Source organism: Magnolia sinica, chromosome 5 (genome assembly GCF_029962835.1).
Source record: "Magnolia sinica isolate HGM2019 chromosome 5, MsV1, whole genome shotgun sequence".
Lineage (NCBI taxonomy): Eukaryota > Viridiplantae > Streptophyta > Magnoliopsida > Magnoliales > Magnoliaceae > Magnolia > Magnolia sinica.
In genome coordinates this window covers 2,797,692-2,824,907 of record NC_080577.1, presented here as the reverse complement: position 1 = coordinate 2,824,907, position 27,216 = coordinate 2,797,692, and the positions used below count along the sequence as shown (strand labels likewise).

Here is a 27,216-nt window from a genome sequence, read left to right as displayed (position 1 = left end):
CAAGCCACCGGTCCACCTGCACCCATATGTGCCGCACGTGCCAAAGTGTCATGCATACATACACCACATGTGCCAACGTACATCACGGAGTCACTATGAAACTGCTGAGGAGTCTGACTCAGTTCAGACTCGACCCATTGAGTTGACTCGCTTGCTCGGTCAACTCAACACAACTCAGGAATGACTCAAACAGAGTCACTTGCTTGAGTCAACAGACTCTAACTCATGACCTCAACTGAGCTGGCAGTTAGCATTTGCCATCTGACCAAAGACTTGTATTTTACGTGGCGTAATTTTATACTAATATTATTTTAAATATTTATTATTAGTATAATTAAATTCATAATTTAATTATTTAATATTGAGTTGAGTCTAACTGAATCTTTAAGTCAACACGACCTAGTTGACTATTGAGTCAAGCTCTTGAGTCTTTAAACCATGCATGCGCTGCCACATGTGCTTGCACGTGCATGCTTTTTGTAGTATGTTAAAATAGCCTATCTAACAATGCCACACACAACTACAGTAGCAAGTTCACCTCGACTCTACTCAAAATCCGGATTAGTTGAGTTGACTCGGCCGAGTTTCTATAGGCCACTTGGAAGGAAAGAGTAGACAGTGAGTAGTTTCTTATGCAAGATGCTGGATCCACTGCAACTTCTTTACAAAGGCCTTTTTTAATGGCTCCGTATCAATCCAAATTTGTTCAGAGGAGTCACCCTATTAAGAAAGTGGGATGTGTAAAAAATGAGGCTAATCCAACTATCACGTGCATCACCACGTGAATTTGAAAGTTTTTAAACATAAGTTTGTTGTTTTCCATAGTATTACCTGTTTAGAGCTTATTTGGTTTTCCAATTATAATAGTAAATAATTGTAAATGGGTAATGATTATTTACTTTTGTAATTGTTTAGTAATATTAATTACATTTAACGATAATTTTGCTACATTATTTGTTTCATCGATAAATTATTGTAAAAATGATAATTTTATAAAGTAAAATTTTAATTATTATAATTTACTATATTTACTTTCTTTATAAGTGTTTTTGAATCTTGATTTACGACTCATAATTCTTGCCCAAACAAACAACTACAATCATAATGATGGCTCATTTACTTTGCTTTTGATAGGAAGTTGGAAAACTAAAAATGTAGAATGATTATGCAAACCTGATTTTGAGGCACCTATCATCAAGGCGGGGCTCACTTGATTTATGGGTTGGATAGCATATAAACAACAAAGTGGATATCACATAGATAGTTGAACAATACTTATATGAAGGTGAATAATTTCCATGCATGTAATGGTTTTCACACATGTGTTAATAACCTTTACGTTCAAGTAACACGTATGTGTGTGTTTGTCAAGAGTCCAACCTCATTACTCAAATTCAACAAGCAATTCTTATTTTTAATGAATTAGGATAGATTAAATAAAGTGGGTCTCAATTTTGAAACACCTAGATGGTTGGGCCCACAATATATAAGGGCCTATTTGGGAGCGTGCATTTGGAACCCCCTGAATTAGGAACCCCCGAGATTTGAAATCGCCCTGTTGTGTTTGGCACATTGGATTCAGTAACCCCCTAATCCAATAGTAGTTATGCATAGTATTTTTACAAGGGTTTGAATTTGATTACTAAATAGTCTTTAATATCTAATTAGTGTATTTAACACAATAGTTGTAATAGGCCTAGTGAAATATATACTTTTTTTTTTTTAAAGCTTGTTAGTACACCCACTGTCAGTTCACACCGTGAGCCACCCCTTGTAGGGAATAGATACCAAGACCTCAATGATATACTTTGCTTGAAAATGATGAAATTTCAAGTCTCGATTGGCCACAAGCACAAGATCATGTATGAGTGACTAATCAACAATTTTTAACCATTGATTTACATGGACAATGTTTGGACGACACGGATCATCGTATTAAAGTAATTATAGTGATGCAATTGATAATCTAATTGTTTTGGGATATCATCAGTGAGCCATGTGCCTAATAGATTAATAGTCTAGTGACACATACATTACACATGCAACTCTTAAATGATTTTAGATGCAATCCAAGCTTTCACCTTGGATTTGAAACCCTAAGTACTTTATGGTGCCAAACGTATTAGGGGATTTGAAATCCCCTCAAACCCCCCTAAATCCATGGTGTCAAATGGCCCCTAATGGCATTTATATTTTTTTGAGACTTTGGTGAAGTTGAAAATGAACAATTCTTGTTCAACAATATGACTAACTATTGCGAGAGTGAAAATAAACTAATTACCTACCTAATTCATAGTTAGGATGACCATTAGATACAATCAATTATACAGTGAGATCTTAATGGACATTGAGAAAATGGGTTTAAGCGCCCATGTAGAGAGCATGTAAAAAAGAAACTTGAAATTTATGAGAGGAAAATCATCTAGACTTATCACCTGGGATTGGTCACAATATATCCCATTGGTTAGGAGGTGTATCTAGTTTTGATTGATAAGGCCCATCTCAAGCGGGGAGGCACATCTAGTTTTAATTAAATGGCCAATCTAAAGTGGAATTTAGATCCTCAACTTACCATAAATGGAAATTCTTATTTTCCTGCACAGTAGTTGATTCAATTAACATTGGAGCTGGACACTAACCAAGTTAGCTTGGTTGGCTGGCTCGACTCAACTCAAAAAAGCTCGATTTGACTCGGTTTGAAACTGAGTTCGAGCCTAGTTGAGCTGATTTTTTAAGTTCAAAAAAACTTCAAACCAAGTTCGGGCTTGGTCGAGCTTGACTCAACTCAGATCGTACCCAAACTCAAATCGAACTCGGATCAAATAAGTTCGGTAACTCAGTTACCTTGACATTGGTGTTGCTCACCCGGTGTTTAATGAAATGACTCAACGAGTTGTTGATTGCTGTAAGGAAGGTATGTATATGAAAGAAATACCTTCTTCTTTTTTAACGTTGCCTGTAAGGTGTTTGATGAAATACCTGTAAAACTGCTACTATTGTTTTACATATAGTAAGAATTTGAATGTGTAATCTGTGTTTGTGAAAATGTTGCACAAGTGAACTCAACTCGATCTCGGCTTGAATTGGCCGGAGCTGCTGACCAAGCTGAGCTAAGCTGACCAGTCAAGCTCAAGGACCAAGTAGAGTTCAAGGGAGGGTTAACTAGTGGCTGAGCCGAGTCGAGCTTGGCACAAACTCAACCCGACTCGTGTACAACTCTAATTAACATTGTCCAAAGGAAAGTTTTTATTTATGACAAGTAAATGATCCGGATTCTCTAAAGGGGTGAGGCCTGTCTAGTTTTGATTAAATGGCCAATCTTAAGTGGGTCCCATTACTTGGAAGTATTGGTTTTGACATACATGCCACTCTTACCTAGTTTAGTCTCACATGTATCTAGTATTGAATAAATTACCAATCTAAAGTAGGTCCCACTGTTTGGGTGGATTGGATTTGATATACACGCCACTCGTATGCATGGACCTTCACGTGTATCCCAGCCACAGGGCACTCGTGTGCGCAGTACGCTTCGTCAAAACCCTGATCGAGCCCAGGCTTCTTGGATCCCGATTTCCATCTTTGCCGCTGGTGAAATTGTTCCCAGCCGCCGTCCGAAATCCCACAAAAAACCGTCATATGTTCGGATGACGAAAAGACGAGGCCGTCGGCTCGCCGCCGAGCCGGGCCAGGACCGGGCCGAACCGGCAGCCCCAGTAGCGAGAACCAGCGATGCCGCCACTCACACCCGCATCTCCTACTTCTTCTTCTTCCTATTCCTCCTCATCCCCATCGTATCCATCGCTGTATACCGCCTCAAATACCCTCCAACTCATACACATACGGTCCTCTCAGTACTCGAAAGGGGCCTCGTCAAACCGAATATCGGTTTTCAAGAAATAATCGCTGTAAGCAATTAATATTCCGATTTTGCTCTCCGTTTGTATTTTATTTTTTTCCTTGATTGATTCTAATTTTCTATTTTTTCCTCTTCCAAGAAATTCAGGAAAATTCGAAGGCTTCGGAAAATACGTCTTTTCGGCACTTTCCGCATCCGGTGTTGGCATACGTCACTCCATGGTACGTATGCACCGTATATCTCTTCTTCTTGGATCAGACAATTGTGTGCTTTTGCCACTATTTAATAAATTGTGTCAATTCATACACCATCTATGTGGCATACATGTTTGCCAATCGTGATTATTGATCATTTGAGGTCCGGGTCTACATTCTGTCTTGTTTGGCCTTAATCAGTGAAGTGTTTACAGTAAACAGTTATCTATGTTCCGTTAGCTTGTATATAGTGTTTATTGGGTAAAAAGTATATTTCCGCACCAGACAGATCTTAAGCCTCACTTCACATCGTAGATTCGAAATACTCCAGTTGTGTTTGGCACCCTGGATTTGGAATCCCTTGTAATCCAAAAATAGCTATGCATTGCAATTAGGTAGTATATTTACAAGAGTTTGAATTTAATTGCTAAATCAACTTTAATATCCTTAATTAGTGTACATATGTGATGTTTGACACAATGATTTTACTAAGCCCATTGAAATATATCCTTTGGCAAAAAATGATGAAATTTCAAGCCTCAGATGGACCACAACTGTAGGATCACAACCGAGCAACTAACCAATGTTTTTTAACCTTTAATTTACATGGTCAATGTAGGTTTGGACTGCTCAGATCATTCTATTGATGTAATTTTGGTGATGTAGTTGATATTTGGTTGTTTTGGGAGATCATCAACAGGCCATATGCACAATAGATTAGTAGCCTAGTGATACCTATGTTACACGTGTGACTCTCATGTCTTTAAAAATGAGCAAAAAAGGGAGAGGATTGGTAAATGCAAAACTCTTCAAAAATGAGAATTGGCAATCACTTGGATTTTTAATACCCTCCAATCCACGCTGCCAAACCACCCTCCAAAACCCCCCAATCCACAGTACCAAATGACCCCTTAGAGCAGTAGACGCAACTCCAAATCTTCGGTCGATCACTCCATTCCCTTTGCTTGCATACGGCTTTCCTACTCTGATTCCCAAGACTGACATAAGCAAGAGCTGGTGGATCACGGCTACTTAGCATCATGGCTACCAGCACCCCCAGCATCAGTAGTTCTAGTAGCTGTTTCGGATCTTATCAAATTCTTCAAATCACATAAAAGAACTTTATATAAGATATGTCATTGGGTTAAGCCAACTTCAACACCTATGATGGATGGATTGGATGTTTTGCATCCATCTCGGTGGGGCCTATGAAATATTTGAAGGTTTTTAATGGTGCACGTCCTAATCCAAACTGTTCCCCATTATGCGGGCCACCTAATTTTTCAAACAGCCTGTTTTTGGGGAAAGGCTCACATAAGGGGGCACACATGATGGACAGTTTGGATGTCCTTCACCCATCATGGTGTGCTTGCACACAAGGTTGCGTGTGTATCAAACTTTGCACTCCGCCTAAGTATGTAAATTTTTAGCATGCGAACTCTTTAATTGTAATCTAAATGTCTCCTTTTCTGTAGGAAAAGAAGTGGGGGCAAAAGCTCTAAACACTGTACAGATTATAAACACTTTATAACATTTTTCTCCCATCCAAATATTACATGTAAAATATTTACCACTTAAGGATTTTCCAAGCACCTAGACCAACCCTTATAGTTATGTATTGGAGTGACTCACATGATCCAACCCCTAGTTTACCATGTATCCGAGGAACTTGCATACTGCATACCCTTTACCACATTCTAGAGTGACCGATCTGTTACCCTAGTGGTATCTGCAAAGATCTGATCACGTTCCCATGCGTAAATGTCTTTACAAACTTGATGAACAGGTTCAAATGTCATCACCCATGGGTAAAAACAGCACTGATTGAATTCACAATTTTCTGGAGTAATATATAGGCAAATGAAGCTGCTAACAAGCTAAGATAAACTGGGAAAGAGTCTTGTACCATTCATTAGTAGGTTACAAGAATTTCAGTTCTGTTAAGTTTTGCTAATTCCACACGGACCTTCACACATAGGCGCATGTGCCAACTTGTAATATATGTGACAAATCCAAGCCGAGGTGGCCCCCACTATTTAGATGCCCAGCCCAAAAACTTACCATTAGCCATTTTATAATAATTCACCGTTTTCATACACCTGCGGCTCACCCGATGAGTGGAGCAGCCTGCTCTCAGGCTAGGGCATTCTACATGACATTTATGATGTCCTTTTGTTTTATGCAGGAATTCCAAAGGTTATGAGATGTCAAAGAGATTCACTCCCAAGATTACACATTTGTCGCCTGTCTGGTATAACCTAAAGAGGTATGATGAAGTAGTTAATACTGATATAGTTATTTAATATGTCAACAGTATTGTTTTTGTAAGCTTGTTGTGCCTTTTTTTTTTCTCAGTGATGGGTCCCAGTTATTACTGGAGGGACGGCATAATGCCGATACTGGATGGATTTCTGAGCTTAGAAGGAATGGGAATTCTTTGGTAAAACCATTAGCTATAACCCACAATTTTTATTAAATTGCTGCTTTGAGGGTTGGACTTTGGACTTCAGATGTGTTCTAGGGTAGAGTTTTAAGGGAGATTGAATTCTTGACAATTCATATCTTCAGAACATATTTTTAGTTGCTCACAAAAATGTATATTTTTTTAGAGGAAATATAGGGTCTCCGGTCTCAGTAAATGTACAGTTTGCTAAGACCTCCATTTCTGTGCATGCGGGCCCATGGTTTGCCTATCCAGACCATTGATCTGATGGTTTGACTGTAGATGCAGGATATACTAGATTGGTAAATATTAGTCCTTTTTCATTCTTATTAATATGGACCAGCACTGTTCCTCATTCTTAAATTTCAATTTGTAGGCAACAGATTGAATGGTTAGGATCTCCCAATGTGGTGTGCCTTTGCGGCGATCTCCCATCCACAGTGCCATCAATCAGCATTGTGAAGCAGTGAACCATGGGTAAACAGAATTGGGAGCAAAAAAATTCTGTACTAAGGCTCAAGGAAGCTTTGTATGCACCAATAAAGTTCATTTACACACCACACATATTCCAGCATTGCACAATAGGTCCGAGATCCAATCCATACATTAGAAGGAACCACTATATTGATGTCTTGGCCCAAGAATCAGGTTGATCCACTGGTCAGGTGGCCCACAGTTTGTAAAACTTGGCTGAAGTTTGTTAAACCCATCCACCTATTTCCAATATGGGGGCCATCTGCTGAGTGGACCAACCTGATGGATGGAATGGATCTCACAACTGTGTCATTTTGGCAAATGTGTGGCATGTACATGAGCTTTATTTATTGCACACATGTATGCACTTATCAAAGCTCGGGCTCAGGATCCTCTCAAGTCTTTTTCTTTTGTTTTTTTGAAAGGTAACCCTCTAATTCCTCATCTTTTCTGGGCTTGTCAAATGCTCAGATTCATGTGATCAGTTTGTAGTATTTTGCTCAAAGAGATGTAATGGATCTTCTCATGTGTAGTTTATAACCATATGCTCATGATTTTCTTAATTTATTTCTTCATTCCATTGATATTGTGCTTTATTCCCATTGTTTCCTACTAATATTGATCGTCTGATCTTACAGTCTGTATCCATCTGTGTCATAGGTGTTACCCAGAGTTGTGCTGGAAGCCCTTCCCAATCAACTGCTTAGAAAGAAGAAGCAGTGGAAGAAGGCAATTGATCTCATAACAACAGAGTGCAAGTAAGCCTTAGTGCATTCATTCCCCTCTATACATTGGCATTTCTTTATCAAAACCGCTTTTCTCATTTCTTGAGCATTCACTCGTTAATGGTTAGGGAAATTGGATATGATGGTATCGTGCTAGAATCCTGGTCGAGGTGGGCAGGTTATGGCGTCTTGCATGACCCAGATATGCGCAGCATGGTAAATACAGGCTTCGATGAATTGTGCTAACTTGAATATTATAGAATTTGTCTTTTGCTTTCAATAAATGCAATTGGGCATGTGTGTTTTACCCTCTGGCGGAAGGAAGTCCAGATGCGTATTTCTAGCAAGCTATATATAGCAGTGTCTGTGTTGTATTGTGCCCGAGTTTCAGCGGTTATGTCAAAGTGTGTTGGGCTGCCCATACTTCCTTGTAAATGCACCATGGTGGAAACCGCCTTCTACTTGTCTCTTGGCTGCAGCCACTGTGTTTCAATGATTAATTTAGGTGTTTTTTGATGCCGTTTGATTTTTTTCAGTATCGTTTCAGCATCTGGTTATGAGCAGACCATGCCCAATAGATCCAAATATTCAATCACAAAGATGTATGATGTGATCTAACATGCATATTGGGAACACGTTCCCGCTTGCTTGATGTGCATGTGTGCCAGTATGTATGTATATCGAATAAAAGCCTACAAGGTGCATCTTCTGCTTCAAACTCATTCCTTGTTACCACTCCCGCTTCCAAGGCTTTTACACTTGCATAAGCTTATTCTCATGCTTTGTGCAACAAAGGATTAGGGTTGTCGGTGGGCTAAGCCCTGCAAGTTGAAACTTTTGACCAGGCCAGACCAATCTGACCAGCCTGGGCAGCCTAATTCAAAATATCAGAGCAGTCCAAGTTGGATCCAGCCTACGGTGGCCCTAGATCTGATAGTTGCTTTGTATACATGCATTTGAAACTTGTGACTGTGGTCCAAAGAAATTTGAAGCCAACTGTGCGATTAGTTATTAATTTCCTTCCATCCTTCTAAGGGCAGATTTGCTTTTATTATTATGGGAACTGATCACATACAGGCCACGGTACCGTAACTTGTGGTACCATATCATCTTTCCCGCCAACATGCCACACGTGTAGAGCACCAGTTTCTTGAAAACACTAGGTACCTCCACGACAATCCTCCTCCTTGAAAATCAAGCTGATCCCTTTCACTAGGTGGCCAACAACTGTATTTGAGTGAGAGTGTCAGTTGTCCATTGATTCCAAAGCTTTGGCCCACCTGATGAGAGGAACAACATGATTTTTGTCCCAGGTGATCTTCATGGTGGGGCATACAGTTTCCATGTTACTGTTGTGTCCTACAGAAGTGGCATGTTGGCTGGAAAGACAGTACAGTACCAGAGGTCATGGTACCTTGCCTTTATCTGACAGTTCTCTATTATCGTTGGTGGTGGTGGCGGCAGCGGCAGCGGCGGCGGTGTTGGTATTGCTGTTGTTGATGCTGCTGCTTTTGTTGTTGTTAATGTGTCAAGCTGATGGACCTTTCTTGGTGCAATTACAGGCACTGCAGTTCATCAAACAACTAGGACAGGACTTGCATTCAGTGCGTTCGGAGAGGAATTCCAACCTCCCTTTACAGTTGGTTTTTGTTATCGCTCCACCAAGTTCAGAAAATCTTGAAAAGCATGATTTTGGCCTGGAAGATTTTCAAAGCTTGAGAGATGATGTGGATGGTTTCTCTCTCATGACTTACGACTTCTCGGGCCCTCAGAGACCTGGGCCAAATGCTCCTTTGAACTGGATTAGGTCCTCCCTTCAGCTGATTCTTGGTAACACTGATGATGGTGCTCGGAACCATGCACTCAAGATCTTCCTTGGTATCAATTTCTATGGGAATGATTTCGTGCTTTCTGGAGGTTTGTGCTTTGACGCTTAAGAAAATCAAATTCAAGGAGTACTTTCCATGCTTAATTGTCATTTGTATTTCTTTAGGGTCTGTTTTGATTTGTGGAATCCAAAAAGTAGATTTGGAAAGGAAAACGTGACATTGGAGGAAATCTTTGGAAATAGAAACCTGTGGAAAAGAATCCCAAATAACCTGTTTGTTTTAGCACATGTGTTTTTCATGGAAATGCGGAAAAGTCAATGGTAAAAAATGAGAGCTCGTCTCTCAAAAAAAAAAAACAAAAACAAACAAACAAACAAACATGAAAATCTCCATGTTTACTTTCAGGTGCTTTTAGGAGAGGGAAATGGCCCTTTCTTAAGGAAAACTGTGGAAAGAAAAAAACTAATTTGCTTAGCTGCTTTTATTTTCGCAAACGGTCAAAAACGTCACATCTGATGAAATCGATTTCCTTTCCATGGTTGAATCCTATTTTCCACCAATCTAAACAGCCCCTTAATGTAAATGACATTCAACTATAGAACCGATATCTCCATTTAAAGGTGCATTTGGATTCACCCTCCAATTGAATTGCAATTATTAGTATGATAAGGGGAAATAACCAAATTGTAATTGCCTTCCTAAGCGTGAATTTTGATGGATTATGCTCCAAATTGGACTTGAAATGTATGACTCTTAAATTTGAGGCCTCTTCCTCATCATGAATAATAGGGGAATGTCATTGCTACATGACCGTTTCCTCTGAATATTCGCAATTCAATTCACTTGTGCATACAAACATGTCTATAATAAATTATGTATATTCTCCATGCAATGAAAAAAAAAGATTTTATATATTCAAAGGAGATTATTAAACCTCAATTGGGTGTTAAAATGTTTTTGGGTTTTGCAGGTTCAGGTGGTGGAGCTATCACTGGCAAGGAGTACCTGTCTTTGTTGAAGAAGCACAAGCCTGTGTTGCAATGGAAGGAGGACATTGCTGAGCACTTCTTTCTGTATTCTGAGGATCACATCAGGCATGCCGTTTTCTATCCATCATTGCTGTCGATTTACATGCGGCTGGCAGAAGCTCGAAAGTGGGGTGTTAGTCTTTCAATTTGGGAAATCGGGCAAGGTTTGGATTATTTTTTCGATCTTCTCTGATTTCACCCTTATCATCTCCTACGTTGGACAATGTAACATGATTTTTTTAAAAAATCTAATTATAGTTTCACTTCTTGCGGTTAAAAGGTCTACAATAGCTTTCACGGATGATCATTGTTATGGCCATCTTATATTTGACAAACGACTGACATGGTGCTTAGTACCAAACAACAAATCGTGTTTGCCAAAGCCTGGGGGGAAACGAAGGGTTGGGGCAGGTGGTCCCACCATCTCAAGTGGGTCCCTGCACTTCTGCTGATGCTTTTAGGCATAACAAATTTTGTGTGTTTCTCATGGAACCAAACACTTATATCTTGATGCCTTAGTGTTTCTCAAGTGTAAGATCGATGCCCACTCTACTCACAACCCCCCATGGACGAATTAGCCAACTGCCCAAGTCTTAGCTAAGCTAACTTGAGAAACAGAGAACCGACAAGAGAGTTGAAGGCGTCAAGTGCACTGGAACTTAAGAGGGTGCCTCCCAGATGAGGATCCATCTCTCATATAGGCACAATAATCTTCTAGCTACTTTCCATTAATTTCTAGGATGAATCATGTGGTGATGATCCAGTGGCTAGGAATACTCTAGTAATCTTTTAGATTTATTCTATATTACAGCTACAAGAATGCACTAGAGAACTTTAGAATATTCTAGCAATCTCTACACAATTATCTATCTTTTCCAGAATTCTTGACACTGCTAATGAAATGGGTTAGCTTAATGGAGATGCTAGGCCCATGACAATATCTGTCTCGTAATATGGCGATGCCCTCACTGTTCCTCATGGAACCTCCTGATCTGATCTTCGAATGCCACGACGTTTTGGCATGCTCCCAACTAGCCTTGCTATCTAGCAAGTCGTTACCCTTAACCAGGTACTCGTGTAAGTTCTTGTATTCTAGTAATGCAAGCCGTTCCTTCAAATCTCTCTTGTATGCACTATTCCATCTCAAACTAGCCTTGCAAACACTTGGGTGATGCCTCCAGAGTGTATTCGAATCAAGTGCTGCACAGTAATGGCTCGAGCAACACTCTGGCTGTGACATTGGTCCAGAGAAAACAGGCCATCTTAACAATCAGGTTTCATCTGTTGAATTTAGACCCACCTACCAATTGGATGGTTAGGATTGTCTGATCAGTGTCCATGCACGATTGGGTCCATGGTTTGTATCTTCTACGCTTGTTCATGCATCATAGCCCTCTTTTACATACATTGCTGCAGTGTCCGTTTCAATTACGAGGTGCCCCCAGCCCATAGTCGTTAGTGACCCATTACCAAATACACGGTCCGAAATTGGCACCCAGTTCTGATGATCCTGACCGTCCAAAGATATGCAGCGGTCTACATTAAGTCCATTGATCGGGTAGTTAAGATCTATCAAGTTACGAATTTTGGGGGTGGGGGGCCTGCCTGAGGGGGGGCTCGCTGTAACCCACCAACCATTGGAGGGGCGCTGTAACCACCAATCATGAATCAATCTTGAGAATTGCCTTTGAAAGCTCGCTTGCCTCACACGTGGAAATGAACCACACATGTACATCCTCATTGTGTGGATTTGATGCATATGAAATCAGGAAAATATGATCATCGAGCAAGGCACGCACGTACACAGGTTTGGGACAGTCGTGTGAACTGACAGTGGGGTGTACTAACAAGCTAACAAAAAACCAAAAAAAAAAAAGGTTTGGGACAGTCGTTCAATCGCTTAATTTGCTTTTTCAGAGTGCCCCACATGAAAATCACATAGGCACGGAAGGGGCTCGGACATTGAGGGAATGACTCTATGTAATCGCATGTACATGAGTTACCATACGTGCGAGCTTCTATGGGAACCACCATGTTGTTTGTGTGGGATCCAAACCGTTCATTGAGTGGGATGCCTCAGGTGAGCCACATTACAGGGAATAATGTAAAATAATCCGTAAATCCTCTAAATTCAAGTGGTGTGGCCCACTGAGTTATGAAATGGCCCCATTTTTAGAGTGGGGCACATCTGATGAATGGATTGTTATATCGCATATATACAAACATGCACGATTTGAAAGTTTCTAGAAGGTGGGTGTCAACTTCTCCATTGTTCCCCATTATTGAGGTGAGCAACACATGCACTTTGGATGTATAGCGTAGATTTTAGGTTTGGTAATACTCTGCTAGAGTATGATGGTTGATATATAGAGAGCGATGAGAAGTTGCACACTTAACATAAATCGAAAGATTTTAAACTCTAATTAATGGACATTTGTTTGTTGGATTTAGAGGATTTTTATTTTCTTCAGTCAGCCATTTATTAAATGCTCACCCAGCTGCCAAATGGCAAATAGAAATCTTGTAGTTTTCGGTTGGTGATACATAGAAATTGTGGTCCACGTCTCGGACGGATAGATTGATTTACTTGCATGCCACATGGTACAATTTCTCAGTGCATGAGTGTATTAAAGGTTTTCTTTGTAACTTTTTTTTTCAGACCGTCCATTTCTTTCTGAGCTTGCGGCTCACTTGAGAGATATATGGGCCTTATTTCTGGGATAAGGAACCTTCACTGCAGGTACCACCCTATGAACGTTCTAGATGCAAACATATGCCAAGTTGGCAAAATGTGGTGCGTTTGTTTTTAGCGTTGGAAGATGGGACTCGGATTCGGCTGTGACCCCTCCAGTACGGACATGGGTGCTGGTCGGGGCTGAAAAGGCTCTGTTGGCCGCACCATGATGTATATGTTTTATCCACGCCGTCCATCCTTTTTTCCAGATCATTTTAGGATAAAAACTCAAAAATAAGGTAGGTCCAGATGTCAAGCGGACCACACCACAGGAAACAGTGTTGATTGAACGCCCACCGTTAAAAACTTCTGGGGGACGACAAAAGTTCAAGCTGATATTTTTGTTTTCCCTTCGTCCACTTCTGTGTGACCTAATCAACAGGTAGGATGGCAAATAACCATTACAATGGGCCCTAGGAATTTTTTAATGTTAGCCATTCAATCATCACTGTTTCCTGTGTGGTCCGCCCGAGATTTGAATCTGCCTCATTTTTCTGGATTACGCTCTAAAATGAGCTGGAAAAATGGATGGACGGCGTAGATAAAATACATACATCATGGTGGGCCCTCAGAGCTTTCCCAGCTCCGACGTACCATTACTCTGGAGTAGCATTCCTCGCGTCGTACCATTACTTCTGTACTCCGACACTTGGTAGTACGTACAACGCACTAGCCCTCTGCTAGAAATGTCGCCAAGCATTCCCATCCAGAAAAAAAAAAAAAAAACATGAAGATCGCATGAGTTTTAAAGAAGTAATCTCGACCATCCATCCAGTCATGGAAGATTATGATAAAACCTCCTCTACAGTACACGTGCCAGAGTCATCTAGAAATCTGGACCGTCTATCAATTAACACTATCATGGGTAGGCCATGATTTGAAAACCTGCCAATAAATATTTCCATCTATCACTTTTCTGCACTTTCCTTTATGTTTTTGTTTCTAACCGTCCCCTTGAAGGGCAAAGATCAGTCATCCTAAATCATTCGATCGAAGTAGTTTTCAAATAAACCTTCATTCATATCATACTGCAACATGTGGACCGATGAGATTTATACGTAAGTCTGACACATGTAACGAAGAGAGATATGCTCTACCATATTCAGCTTGTACCAGATCTACCGTACCAATTCCTGCATTTTTTTTATGGAGAAATTTCCTACTGTACGACCCATTTATGGCCTACGAACCTTTTTCAGCTCACTTATTTTTACCTTCCAAGAATTAGCCCCATCTATAAGGATAGTTTTACACAGTCAAAATGTCTTATGCTTACGGATTATAACCGTAGTAATAACCGCAGCCATTGCTTCTCCCCCTGCTTAATCAGAAATGTGTGCTAGGGTCCCCTATTACTACGGATTAGAACCGTAGCTATTGAAATGAAGTGTACAAACTACACTTTTTTTTTTTTTTAACGTATAGTACTTTATTCTACCTGCATTTTTGTCTAATACATACTTATATAAATATGTATATATGAGCATATAGATTTATTTTTTTCATTTATTTCTTTATTCATTTAAAAAGAATATCTTTTAAATCAAAATTAGTTACTTAGCGTATCATATATGATTTTGAGATATGAGAAGTTGCTTTAGCTAACCAACCTGGTTATTTTTCAAGATTCCATCAGGTTGATGGTCGAAAATTTATTTCATTCACTTCGCGGTCAATTTCAATCAATTCATGGTCAACTTCATTCATTTTATTCACTTTGCGGTGAATTTTATTAACTTCGAGGTTAATTTCATTCACTCTGCGGTTAATTTCAATCACTTCACAGTCAATTACATGCATTTCACGGTCAATTCTAACAATTCCCCTTTACTTCATGGTCAATTCAATTCATATCACGGTCAATTCTGTGCATTTCACGGTCAATTCCCTTCACTTCACGATCAATTCCATGCATTTCAATCCATTCACTCCCTTACACTCAAGTACATGTCCGAACTCATCTCTGTCATCCCTATTCCCTCAAATACACGTCCGAACTCATCTCTTCAATCTCTATTCCTTCTTATCACCCATTTTCTCTATTAAATCTTCATCCTACTATCACATTACATCTTTCATGTTCCATTCCACCCATGGCTACCTGCATTCGTTTTCTGAGAGAACGTGAATGCATTGATAAACGTGAAATATTGTAGGCTTTTTTCTGAAGAACGTGTTTCACATCAACGCTTTTCTCCAAAGAACATGTTTCACATTAACGCACTCTTATTCTTTTTCTCGAACACGGATTTCACTGATACGACAGCCGTAGGAGGTAAGGATGTTTAAATTCTTAAGAAATTACCTAGAAGTTTGTGGTTAATTTCATGCATTGCTAAGTCAATTTTACGTGGTTATCCAATAAACTTCAAGAAGGTAGCCTTGACTAGAATGGAACATGGAGATATAATGTGATAGTAGGATGGAGATTTAATGAAGAAAATGGGTGACAAGAAGGAATATGGATGACAGAGATGAGTTCAGACTTGTAAGGGAGTGAATGGAGTAAAATTGATAAAGCACCGGTATTTTCGACATGTGAAAAGTTGTCCGGATAACTGTACGACCCACTTATGGCCCACAAACCTTTTCAAGTTCTTCACTAAGGCTACTTTCAGTCAATAAGACATTCATTTCATGGTCAATTGCATGCATTTCATGGTCAATTCCCTGTGAGTCGACCACTTTGACTTGAAGGGAAATGACCGTGAAGGGAAGTTAATTGATCGTGAAATGCATGGAATTGACCATGACGTGAAGCGAATTGACTGTGAAATGTATGGAAATGACCGTGAAGTGAAGGGAATTAATCGTGAAATGAATGAAAATGACCATAAAGTGAAGGGAATTGACTGCGAAGTACATGGAATTAACCATGAAGTGAAGGGAATTCGCCGGAATTGACCGTGAAATGCATGAAAATGACCGTGAAGTGAAGGGAATTGACCGTGAAATGCATGGAATTGACCGTGAAGTGAAGGGAATTAACTGTGAAGTGCATGGAATTGACCGTTAAGTGAAGGGAATTCGCCAGAATTGACTATGAAATGTATGGAATTGACTGTGAAGTAAAGGGAATTCGCCGGAATTGACCCTGAAATGCATGAAATTGATCGTGAAGTGAAGGGAATACGCCGAAATTGATCGTAAAATGTGTAGAATTGACCGTGTAGTGAAGGAAATTGACCGCGAAATGCATAGAATTGACCATGAAGTGAATGAAATTAACCGCGAAGTTAATGAAATTCACCACGAACTAATTGAAATTGACTGTAAAGTTAATGAAATGAACGAAATTGACCACGAACTGATTGAAATTGACCGCGAAATGAATGAAATGGATTTTCAACCATCAACCTAAAGGAATCTTGGAAAATAATCGGGTTGTTAGCTAAAGTAGTTTCTCCCACCCCAAAATCATATATGGTACGTCAAGTAATTCATTCTAGTTAAAGAGATATGTTTATTAAATGAATAAAAGGAGAGAAAAAAATATATATATATATATGCTTATGTATACATATTTATATACATATCTATTATATTTATATACATATCTATTAGAGAAAAATGTAGCTGGGAAAAAGTTATCCAATAAAAAGAAAAATATTAATAAAAAAAAGCACTGGCTGCCGGGCTGCATCATTGATTTTTTTTTTTTTTTTTCCGTGGTGCAATCTTCACTGCTTTTGCGGGTCCCATCATAAGGTATGTGTTATATCCAAACCGTCCATCTATTTGGCGAGCTTGTATTAAGACTTGATATAAAAATAAGATGGATCTAACTATCAAGTGGACCACACTGTTAAAGGTAGTGGGAGATTGAATGTCTACCATTGAAACCTTTTTAGGGGTCACAGAAGTTTTGGATCATTATAAAATTTGTTTTTCTTCTTCATCCTTGTCTTTGTGACCTTATGAATAGATTGGATGTAAAATAAATGTTATGGTGGGCCAACAAAATTTTTAATGGTGAAAATCAATTGTCCCACTGCTCTTTGTGGTGTGGTCCAGTTGATCCTTGGATATTCTTTTTTTTTGATAATGCTCCGAAATGATCTCGAAATATGGATGCACGTTGTGGATATAATAAATACATAACTGTGAGGCCCATGTAACTTTGATCTCTTTTGAACCATTGGTATTACTCGGAATTCGAGGTGCGTCAGCGCTTGTCTTCGATCACCAGCCGATCCGCTTGCGGAAGGAAAAGAAGGGGCATTATCGACCTGAGAAAAGCTGTCCGTACAGCTGGGGCTTCTTATTGGGATTGGAAAATAAGTGGGCTTAAAAAGGTTAGTGGGCCATAAATGGGTCGTACAGTAGGAAATTTCTCTTTTTATTTTTTCTAAATGATGCAGTAGAGCCGAAAGAACTGGAACATGGAACAGCCATCATTCTCACCCGACCACGTGGCATGTTGAAAAATCAATCCATGCACTTGACTCTAGAAAATGTGGTTAATTTTAAGAAAATCAAACCTTATAGATAATGGAATTCATTATTTTTTATTCTTTTTATTTTACTGAATACTAACCGTAGATTTAATGTCCATCGATCAGTTGATTAGAAAGAAATATAGTCTTAATTTTGAAATATAAGCCATCCATGCTAAGAAAAAGCATATGAATGGACCCGATTTTGATATCAATCTTCCACGTGTACTGTAGAGAGAAGCGTCTAACATACTCCGCTTCTTCCGTTCTAACTCATCATCACCATTGCAGAACCAACGTCTCATCCTTATACGCCACGTGGCATCCTCCCACTGGTGACATTTCCATCTGTCTTTCCACCTCATCATCTCTATGTTTGGACCAAACAGCCCCTCCCAATTTCGCATAGCTAAGCTCTCTCTCTCTCTCTCTCTCTCTGCGAAAATCTTCAAATTCCATGGAAATTCAGTCCCCCAAGTCAATCTCTTGAAAGCCCAATTCCCATTTCGTTCGAAAAAGATCCAAGAATCCCTCAAAATGGAAGTTCTCAATTTAGCAAGCCTTACACCAGTCTCAGTTCACAAACCCTCCACCTTCTCTGACAGAAGAACAGAACACAGAAAGCTTCTGTCACTCCCACCATCTTCTCCACTCAAATTCTCAAAACCTGCTACTTTAAGTAGCAGCTTAGCACTCCTCTCTTCTGTTTTGAGCAGAAGCGGATCGGCTGGAGCTCTGACATATGAGGAAGCTCTAAAACAGTCTTTGAGCTCCTTCACACCTGGAGGTTCTGTTGATTTTGATTTGGGTGGTTTGATCGACAGTTTTTTGAAGTTTGCAACCGACAATCCGCCGATCGTAATTGGCAGCATCGCTGTTTTGGCGGTTCCATTGGTTTTATCTCAGGTTCTGAAGAAACCAAAGTCGTATGGAATTGAGTCTGCGAGGAATGCATATTCGAAGTTGTCGGAAGATGGTGGTGCTCTGCTGCTTGATATAAGGTCGGCGAAGGACATTCGAGGAGTAGGTAGCCCTGATCTCCGGAGTTTGAAGAAGAAGGCGGTTTTGATTGAGTACAGAGGTGATGACAAGCCAGTGTTCTTGAAGAAGCTGTCTTTGAAATTCAAGGAACCGGAGAATACCACAATGTTCATTCTCGACAAGTAAGACATGGAATGTCTAGTTTCAGTGTTTCTGTTACTTTTCAATTTGCTTTTTTCTCTATCTTCTGCTTTGTGTTTGGAGAAGGAAAGATTTTTTGGGTGCAATTCTGTATTTATTTTTGCTAGATTTGGAGAAATACCATGTTGGGAATTTTAGAGATGTTAATGGTTGGTGAAATTGATTCATCAATAGCATTGAGTAAACAGAATCAACCCTCTGAATAATATAATTGGATCGAATATAAATATTGCATAGGGAATCACATTCATTTCCATTCATTAGCAAAACGTTTTCACAACATTGGCACATTCATACAAGAGAGACAAGAATGCATGCGGTTGGAATGCTTTTATAATTATCTGGATTCTTCTTACATTCCATGTTGTGGTATATCACATACCCTTAATTACATTCTAGGGAATAACCCTTGATTTTAAGGTAAAATATGGTGACAAAACTATGATAAAACATAAGGTGAAAGGGTGATATGTAACAAAATGCAAGAGATTCATGTAATGCAAACATGCATGCAAGGTGTGACCGGTGTTCGAAATATCAGCATCGTGTTACATATCGCATCCTTGGGATACATATACGTATCAGTAATCGCACAGGATACATCGTTTGTATCAGGTAATTTATCGCACTTTTGGGGAAACATTGGAAAAATGGTTGAATTTTTCAATGAAACTTCAGGGATTGTTAAAAAAGACATTAATACATGCTTTTAAATCATAACATCTCAACAAAGAAGTGCACATAATTTGTTTCCTTTGTATAGGGTCCTAAGCTATATGTTGTTTGATTGAACTAATGCAACTATATTCAAATTGAATGCATAATATTTAGAGTGTATGTGATGATCATTTCGTCAAACGCTCCTAAATACTTCGAAATTAGTCTCAATTGAAAACTAGTTGAAGGAAAATTTCAAAAAACAATAATATTTTAATAAATTTTAATTAAAAATTGATTTTTATTTTTCAAAAATTAACAAGGACTTAACGAATCAGTAGATTGGACCTCATACATGCTTGATTTCATGTTTGGAGTGCAACATTGCAAGCAATTTGGGAGAAATTGGGAAAATTTTGAATTTTCCCCAAATTGGACCGCCTACCCTCAAATTTCAAAATTAGAGTGTATGTGATGATTATTTCATCAAATATTTCTAAATACTTCGAAATTAGTCTCAATTGACAGCTAGTTGAAGGAAATTTTTAAAGAAAAAAAAAAAAACATGGAGAACATGAAGAACCAATGGATATCGAAATCAAAGCTCCAACTTCATGATTTTTTCATACAAAACATGACGAACCAATGGATTTGTAACCATTTGACACATATTTAACATAATTTCAACAAGAAAAAAGGGATCGGAAATTGAAAATGCTCACCAGATCGAACATGTAGGATATATCAGCACTACCTGTGTGTTTTGTATCTCACAGGTGAGATACAAGATATATCATGGGATATATCAGCCAATATTGTCTATATTTAAAACAATGGGTGTGACTATCTTCAGACAATCCACAAATAGACTTTGCGATCATTAACCTGGGCTCTATGGCCTCCTCACATAATGAGATATCTGGGTATGAGTGCCATTCTTTGGTATTCTCCTCTCTAGTATGCACAGTCTGCGTATGTATCTCCAAGACAGGGAGCGAAGTGTTTTGTCTCTATCGGAGAGCGTATTGTTCGCATATCAAAGGGCCTGATCTGTAAAATCCATATTTGTGGAAAAGAAAGGCATGTTCATTGCGACTCCCTTTATAAGGAATAGTGATTTTGCACTATAATGGATATGTAGAATAGTATCCTGAAATCCATACTGGTGTAGGAGAGAATGAACATCTCATGTAATGGCATATGTTTGATCGCCATGTGAGTCGTCATGGAACTAGACTTGCATGATCAAGAAATGTAGCTCATTCCTAAAAGAGCATTAGAGTAATTAGGGGTTTAAACCCTCCAAAAGGTAATGAACCCTTAATATAATTTAGAAAGAAGCTTTTAAAATGAATAAAAATGGAATTAATCAGCCTTTCTAATGAATTAATATGGTAAAAAATGAGGTTTGGGGGGTCAAATAGTGGTTGACGCAGCTTTGTGAGGAAAATGGACAGCATCTGGACATAAAACCAGCCATTGGAGAGGTTGATGTTGTCCTATTAAACATTTTGGTAGTATCTGGGCCCGAAATGGTCATTGGAGGGGGTTGGCGCGACCAACCCTCTAGGTGGCCAGTTGACACGACCGCATCAACCTGAGATGGCTGCGTTAACTAGAGAGAAGGACTTAGGCTGAAAAAAATGAAATGAAGTGCAAATGATAGGCTTGAAGGGGTATTTATAAGCATATGGAGGGCTTTGTTAATGACGTGTTGCTTCCTAATTCGTCAAAGCGAAACCAAATGATAGACGGTCCATGTTACCCTTCCGATTTGATGACGTGGCAGAGTGACAACTTAGCTTTCTCCACGTGGCAAAGAGGGTTTACACGGCCGCGTTATCGTGAGTTACACCTGAAACTTAGCAAATTTGTCAATACGAGAAGGAATCAAAGGAAACAGTCATAAAAGGGTGTTGACACGGCCATTCTGCCAATAGACCGGTTTACGCGGCCGCATCAACTGCCTAAGTTACGATCTTGGTTGCGTCTACCTTGCAAATCATGATCAGGCTGCGTCAACCTTCTATCACTTAGAAATTTTCAGGAAACTTAATAATTTATAAATAATAATAATAAATAAACTTATAAATTTTCTTGATCTAACACAATCCAAACCATTCAACTGATAGGCACCTCATGGATAAGCCATTTGCCAAGAATTAATGATTTCTAGTCATTCAATCTATGGACTTATTTTGGTAACTTTTGGTAACTTTGATCTTTGAAATTGATGCTATCTTCTTGTATTTCAGCTTTGTTTGATTCTTTTGATCATTGCTATCTTCGTATATCAGAACTAGCAGAAACCCATGCAATTACACTGGTCCACAACTATAATGAAAAACATGATTGGACAGCTAAGGTCATTTGACAATTGTAATTTTTCAGCAATGCCCTATCTGTTGTAGTGCCAACTATTTGGGCATTTAGGTGGGCCGCGGTTGATATGCATTCATGAAAGAATACATGCATGCACCCATTAACCAGCATAGTCGGCCGCACAATTTGTTTGTCGAATTTGGACAATTGATCTTTCGTACTCACCCTTATTACAGCCCACAATGTTTTTTTTTTTTTACTGTCCTTTCCTTTTCTTTTCTTTTTTCTGGTGCTTGAGTCTAGCATTCAAGACTAATTCCATTGAAACTGGGATGAAAGCCAGGTTTGATGGGAATTCTGAACTCGTAGCCGAATTGGTTACAATCAATGGTTTCAAAGCTACTTTTGCAATAAAAGATGGTGCAGAAGGGCCTCGAGGATGGATTGTATTTCTCCTTTTCATTCCTTTTCTTTTCTTTTCCCTTTTATTCCTTTGAGAATCTGAGTTTTAGTCAATGTAAATTATATGTATTAAGAATCTTAGACACCATAATTTCACTGTTGCAGAATAGTGGGCTTCCCTGGCTGCAGCCGAAAAAAGCACCGAGTATTGATTTTGGGGATTTAAAGGATTTAATTTCTGGCGCCCTTATCTTTCTTTAGTAAAATTTTCATAAATAGATTGGCCCAACCAAGACTGAAATTGGCAGAACATGGCCACCCAATCTGTGGCTTCTCTAGGTTTAAATGTGCATCTGCAGGCCACCAAAAGGGCTAGGATTTCCCATTGGGGGATCTGTGGCATGGTCCATCTACAAACTGGCCAAGCCTATTGAGAGTCCATGACCCCAATTTAACATATCCTTCATCTGGGGATCATATAATGTGACCTTCCATCTCTTACTGATGAATCTACTGTCTGATTATGCTCGGTGTGGTGGCAAGTTATTGGTTTGTTAGAAATAGGAGATGTTCAACTTGTATGATTTTCCTTCAAATTTTTAATTGATTTTTTCTGTTAGATGATGATGATGATCATGGTGATAACTGTATGCAGGACGGTGCTGATGGTTTGTCTCTTACACTTGGGTTGGCAGCAGCTACCGGCTTAGGTTTATTGGCATTTACAGAGGTTGGGAAGTGGGAAACATTTCCCATTAATTTGGCATTTTTAATTATTTTAAGTAGCATGATTTTTTGAGAACTTGATATACTCATTGCCTAAATGTAATTGTCCAGGTCGAAACAGTTCTCCAGGTCTTAGGTTCGGTTGCACTTGTTCAGTTTGCAACTAAGAAACTCCTATTTGCGGAAGTTAGTTACATTTCTTCTCTACTTTTACTGTTTTACAATGACAATGTATTCTTAAGGTAGCATTTGGGTGTAGTACCAGAATCATAGTTGATTGCACTTCCTAAGTGTCCATAGGGAATGTTTGGATAGGAAGCACCCAAATTGTGGATATTGAAAACCTCCATGGAAAACTAAAAATGTGGAAAGTCGTGAAAAAGAATCCATAGTCCACTGTTTGTTTTGCAACTAAATTTTCCATGGAAATTGATTGTTTTTCATTTGCCATTGTTTTGATTGTAGTTCTTCTAGTGTTGAAAACCAAAAAGATCTCTCAAGAATCAGTGGTGTCCCCAGTAAAAAAGAGGAAATGCCCATGGATTAGCTTTTTTGGGAGACATCAATTCACTAGATTTCAAAGAAAAGGCGTAATAGTGACAATCGATTACTACAGATACTTTTTGTAATAAAAAACAGCTGAAAGCACCAAGTCCATGGAAATCGATTTCATTTCCAACAATTTGTAGCATCCAAACAGCCCCTAGTGATATTGATGTTTTGGGCTGGCACAGATGACACCACATGCATCAACGGTGCCAGCATCGACCTGCTCTTTTCACCCCAAATCGTGGTTGGAATCAAATTGTGAAGATCCCATTCTTATCAAAACCATGATCGATGCTAGTGAATCCAGTCATTCTTGGGAACCACAAACACCCAAATGTAGCCTAATTTTCACAAAGCATGCACATACATTTTTCATCTGTAATAGATAATATGCGATTGAAATGTTATGTTGGAAGCCAACATGCATTCATTTCTTCTACTGACAGGATCGCAAGCAAACTGTGCAACAAGTTGACGAGTTCTTGACTACAAAGGTCGCTCCCGGGGAACTTCTTGATGAGATAAAGGTACAACTCATTTTTACAATTTTCAGGAGTGAAAATAATGACAATTTAAAAAAGAAAAAAAAAGAAAAAAAAAAGAAAAGAAAAAAAGAAGACGTTAGCACAGAAATCTGTTTTCTCAACAGATCTCTATATTGGGCTGGTGTTGTTGTTTTTTTTTTTTAATCCCCATATCTAACCTCACTTGGAAATGGCTTCCAGCCATTTGGCCTCAGAGAGCTATATATATGGGTAAGACCGAGAGAAACAACAAAAATGAGATCTAGAGAGGCCAAGGTTAGGTAGAGAGGCATCATACTGATTTTAGGAGGTTTACATCTGCTACATTCCCAATCCAATGACCATCAACTCTTTCAGCGGGAACTATCAGCTGTCATTCAGAGCATTTTTAGATTTCTCAAAATCCTTCCTTTTATTGTGCTTTGGAAGGTGTATTTCAAGGGTGCATGAAGCATATTGAATAGAGGGAATAGACTGTATTCTTAAGGGTGCATGAAGCATATAGAGGATACACCGTCTCCATATGTGCCACACATGCCAACCTAGCAAAGTGTGTTGGACACCTGATTGGTGCATAATATGGCCCCCCACCTTCACATGACAGGTTATAAGAAGAATGGATAATTTAAGAAGACTTTGCCAATGGTCCATATTCAATGTGTGTCCCACCTTACAAGTTACCTTTCTTTCCGGTATCTTCATCTTGATAGTGGGCCCACCTTGTGCACCTTCAGATGTCCCGTGGACTTGCTAGGTTGGCATGTGTGCTGCGTGTAAAGGTCCATGTGGAGAAAGGTGTGCGTTGAAGGCTAGCATAGCCTTTTTATCACAATGAGCATGGAGTGCTGTTTGGGTCATTTTCATTATGTGATGGATAAAACAGACCCCCTATTTAGCCACCCTCATTAATTTGCTTACACACTTTCCATTTTTGGGAATTGATTACTACAAAGAACTTGATTATTATACCTTTTGCCCCCTAAATTTTTATTGGACATGCAGATGATTGGCAAGGCTCTTCTACCAGCGCCTTTGAAGCAAAAAGCTCTTCCACCAGCCCCTGCAGAGGCAAGCCCAAGTACAGAAGTTCCCGAGGTGAAACCTGAGGCAGCCACTAAACCTCCTCAAATCAATTCGATGCCAAAAGAAGAAGTCAAAGCAGATACAATTTCTGGGTTGCAAAGACCACTTTCACCATACCCATATGTAATGTTCATCCTCATCTGCTCTTATATACCTTCACATGCATTTTTTACATTTTTCAGTAATTGAAAATCTTTTAAGTTTCTAGAGATGGATAAAACACAGCTACCTAATATTTTTGTAGGTTTTTAGTACAAGATTTGCTAAATCCAAGAACATAAAAGGAGAGGTATAGCAGAATTGATAAAATTTCAAGTATTGGACGACTCTTCAATGAATCCAAAGTAAAATGCTCAAGAAGTCGGCTCTAACCATATAAAGACAATCAACACAGGATAAACCCATTTCAAAGCGTTTCATAAAATGGAATTTGTAATATTTAAGGGCCTGTTTGGGTGCCACTTAAAAATGACTTCTTGTTAGATAATCATAATTTTGTTTTAGAGATGCTTTTTTTTTTTTTTTGGAAGGATTAAAAATAATCTTGATAACCAACAATCATAATCTCTAATATATAACTATGATTCACTAAAATGAGATGAACTCATTTTTAAGTGGCACCCAAACAGACCCTATGAAAATTAAAGAAAAAAAATTCCATAGTAGATAATTGTATTGGACGCATGTCTATGCAGCTATTAGGCAAACCTTTATTCACCTTTTTCCCCCCTAATTTGCTCATGTTAATATGAAATCTATGTAGTTTCAATTTAGTGTTATTGATGATGCATTTTTAGAAGTGTGCTTACAAATTACTATCACAAAAACAATATCATTCCAGTTTTATCATGTAACTGTACAGTGGCATCAGCATGTCGGGCTTTTTGGGGCCAGTGTCAAGCACTTATTTGTGTAAATGACCCCCAACAGATCTGTCCCAGAGGCTGGATTTGGTTGCACTATCTGATCGAATTCATTTGCTAGTCTAATAAAGTTGAAATCTCCAAATTGAGATTCTCTTGGGGCTCATTTGGCAGCATGGATTTGAACCCCGGTGGAATAGATTGGATTTTAGTCTACACAGAATCAAGTGCTTTTGAAATCAGAGCTTTGAGGTGGCAGTTCAGAAAGCTATTTTGTCCAATTCCTAGCTACCAAACACCCCAAAAAATAGCAAATCTCTCCAATTCCATGCTGCCAAATGACCCCTCAGCATCAACATTGAGGATCTGGTCTCCAAATTTCAATTAAATTTCTTTCAAGTTGGACAAAAGAAGCGTAAGTGCAAATTTGAGGGCTACTTCCTCATTGTTTTTTGGTTGTTTCCTCTTTGAATAAATCCAAATGTTCACAATTCGATTCACTTCCACTTCCAAACACTTTTCAATTATGATTTTTATTTTTATTTTTAGTTTCATCTGTCTCATCTTTGTGTGTGCAGTACCCGGATTTCAAACCCCCAACATCTCCGTCTCCTTCGCAGCCTTGAAGAACAACTCCACATTGCACTACATATTGCAACAGGCATTGGTCTGGCCAGGAAAAATGTCGACAGACGTTCCACGAATTACTTAAGCTTTTCATGTTTGTAGGAAGTTGTTGTCCTTGGAAGGGATTCTCGTATAGAGATAAGATTAAGGTACCATGAATAAATCCTAATCATGCTGTTTTGTATAGCTGTCGAATCTTTTTCTTTTTCTGAATGTCAGTTGTCCACATAAAGGTTGGAACTAGTATATCAGGCATGGTGGAGTGTGTTTGTTTGTAATTAGCTCTGTATGGTCTATATAAAACATTGGTTTTGTATTCCTAACTAGTTTCTGTTACCAATATCAATTTTAACTCAAGATTTAGCAGGTTACCTAAAACCATAATTCTAAAACTCAGTGACTTGACTCGAAACTCATTTGAGCCAACTCGACTCAGTGAGTTTTTCTTTTCTTTTTTAAATCCAAGTCATTAGGAAACTTGCTCGAGTTTGGGTCGGTCTTGACTCGACAAGACTCATCACGTCGGCTCAATGAGTCGGTTGCCTCAGCACGACTCGCCTTG

The 27,216-nt window shown here is 38.9% G+C and overlaps 2 protein-coding genes across 2 annotated transcripts; both read left to right on the top strand.

The window, feature by feature from the left end:
- The first annotated feature begins 3,458 nt into the window (after window positions 1–3,458).
- LOC131245122 (uncharacterized) lies at window positions 3,459–10,884 on the top strand. The gene is made up of 8 exons (XM_058244351.1): window positions 3,459–3,905; window positions 4,004–4,077; window positions 6,236–6,316; window positions 6,406–6,490; window positions 7,628–7,725; window positions 7,821–7,908; window positions 9,255–9,609; window positions 10,492–10,884. The coding sequence occupies exons 1-8, from the start codon at window positions 3,474–3,476 to the stop codon at window positions 10,740–10,742; spliced, it is 1,464 nt and encodes a 487-aa protein (XP_058100334.1). The 5' UTR covers window positions 3,459–3,473; the 3' UTR covers window positions 10,743–10,884.
- A 7,215-nt stretch (window positions 10,885–18,099) lies between these two features.
- On the top strand, window positions 18,100–26,977 carry LOC131245121 (rhodanese-like domain-containing protein 4, chloroplastic). Its single transcript, XM_058244350.1, has 8 exons — window positions 18,100–18,882; window positions 22,224–22,326; window positions 22,448–22,537; window positions 22,941–23,012; window positions 23,120–23,194; window positions 24,004–24,084; window positions 25,084–25,287; window positions 26,606–26,977. Exons 1-8 carry the CDS (start codon window positions 18,257–18,259, stop codon window positions 26,651–26,653), a joined length of 1,299 nt encoding a protein of 432 aa, XP_058100333.1. The 5' UTR covers window positions 18,100–18,256; the 3' UTR covers window positions 26,654–26,977.
- The last annotated feature ends 239 nt before the right edge of the window (window positions 26,978–27,216 follow it).

Coding starts and splice junctions, on each gene's coding strand:
- LOC131245122 (XM_058244351.1), top strand. CDS start 3,474: ATGCATGGACCTTCACGTGTATCCCAGCCACAGGGCACTCGTGTGCGC. Junction 6,317..6,405: donor GTCTGGTATAACCTAAAGAG/GTATGATGAAGT, acceptor TTTTTTTCTCAG/TGATGGGTCCCAGTTATTAC. Junction 6,491..7,627: donor GAAGGAATGGGAATTCTTTG/GTAAAACCATTA, acceptor TCTGTGTCATAG/GTGTTACCCAGAGTTGTGCT.
- LOC131245121 (XM_058244350.1), top strand. CDS start 18,257: ATGGAAGTTCTCAATTTAGCAAGCCTTACACCAGTCTCAGTTCACAAA. Junction 18,883..22,223: donor ACAATGTTCATTCTCGACAA/GTAAGACATGGA, acceptor GATGAAAGCCAG/GTTTGATGGGAATTCTGAAC. Junction 23,195..24,003: donor AGAAACTCCTATTTGCGGAA/GTTAGTTACATT, acceptor TTCTACTGACAG/GATCGCAAGCAAACTGTGCA.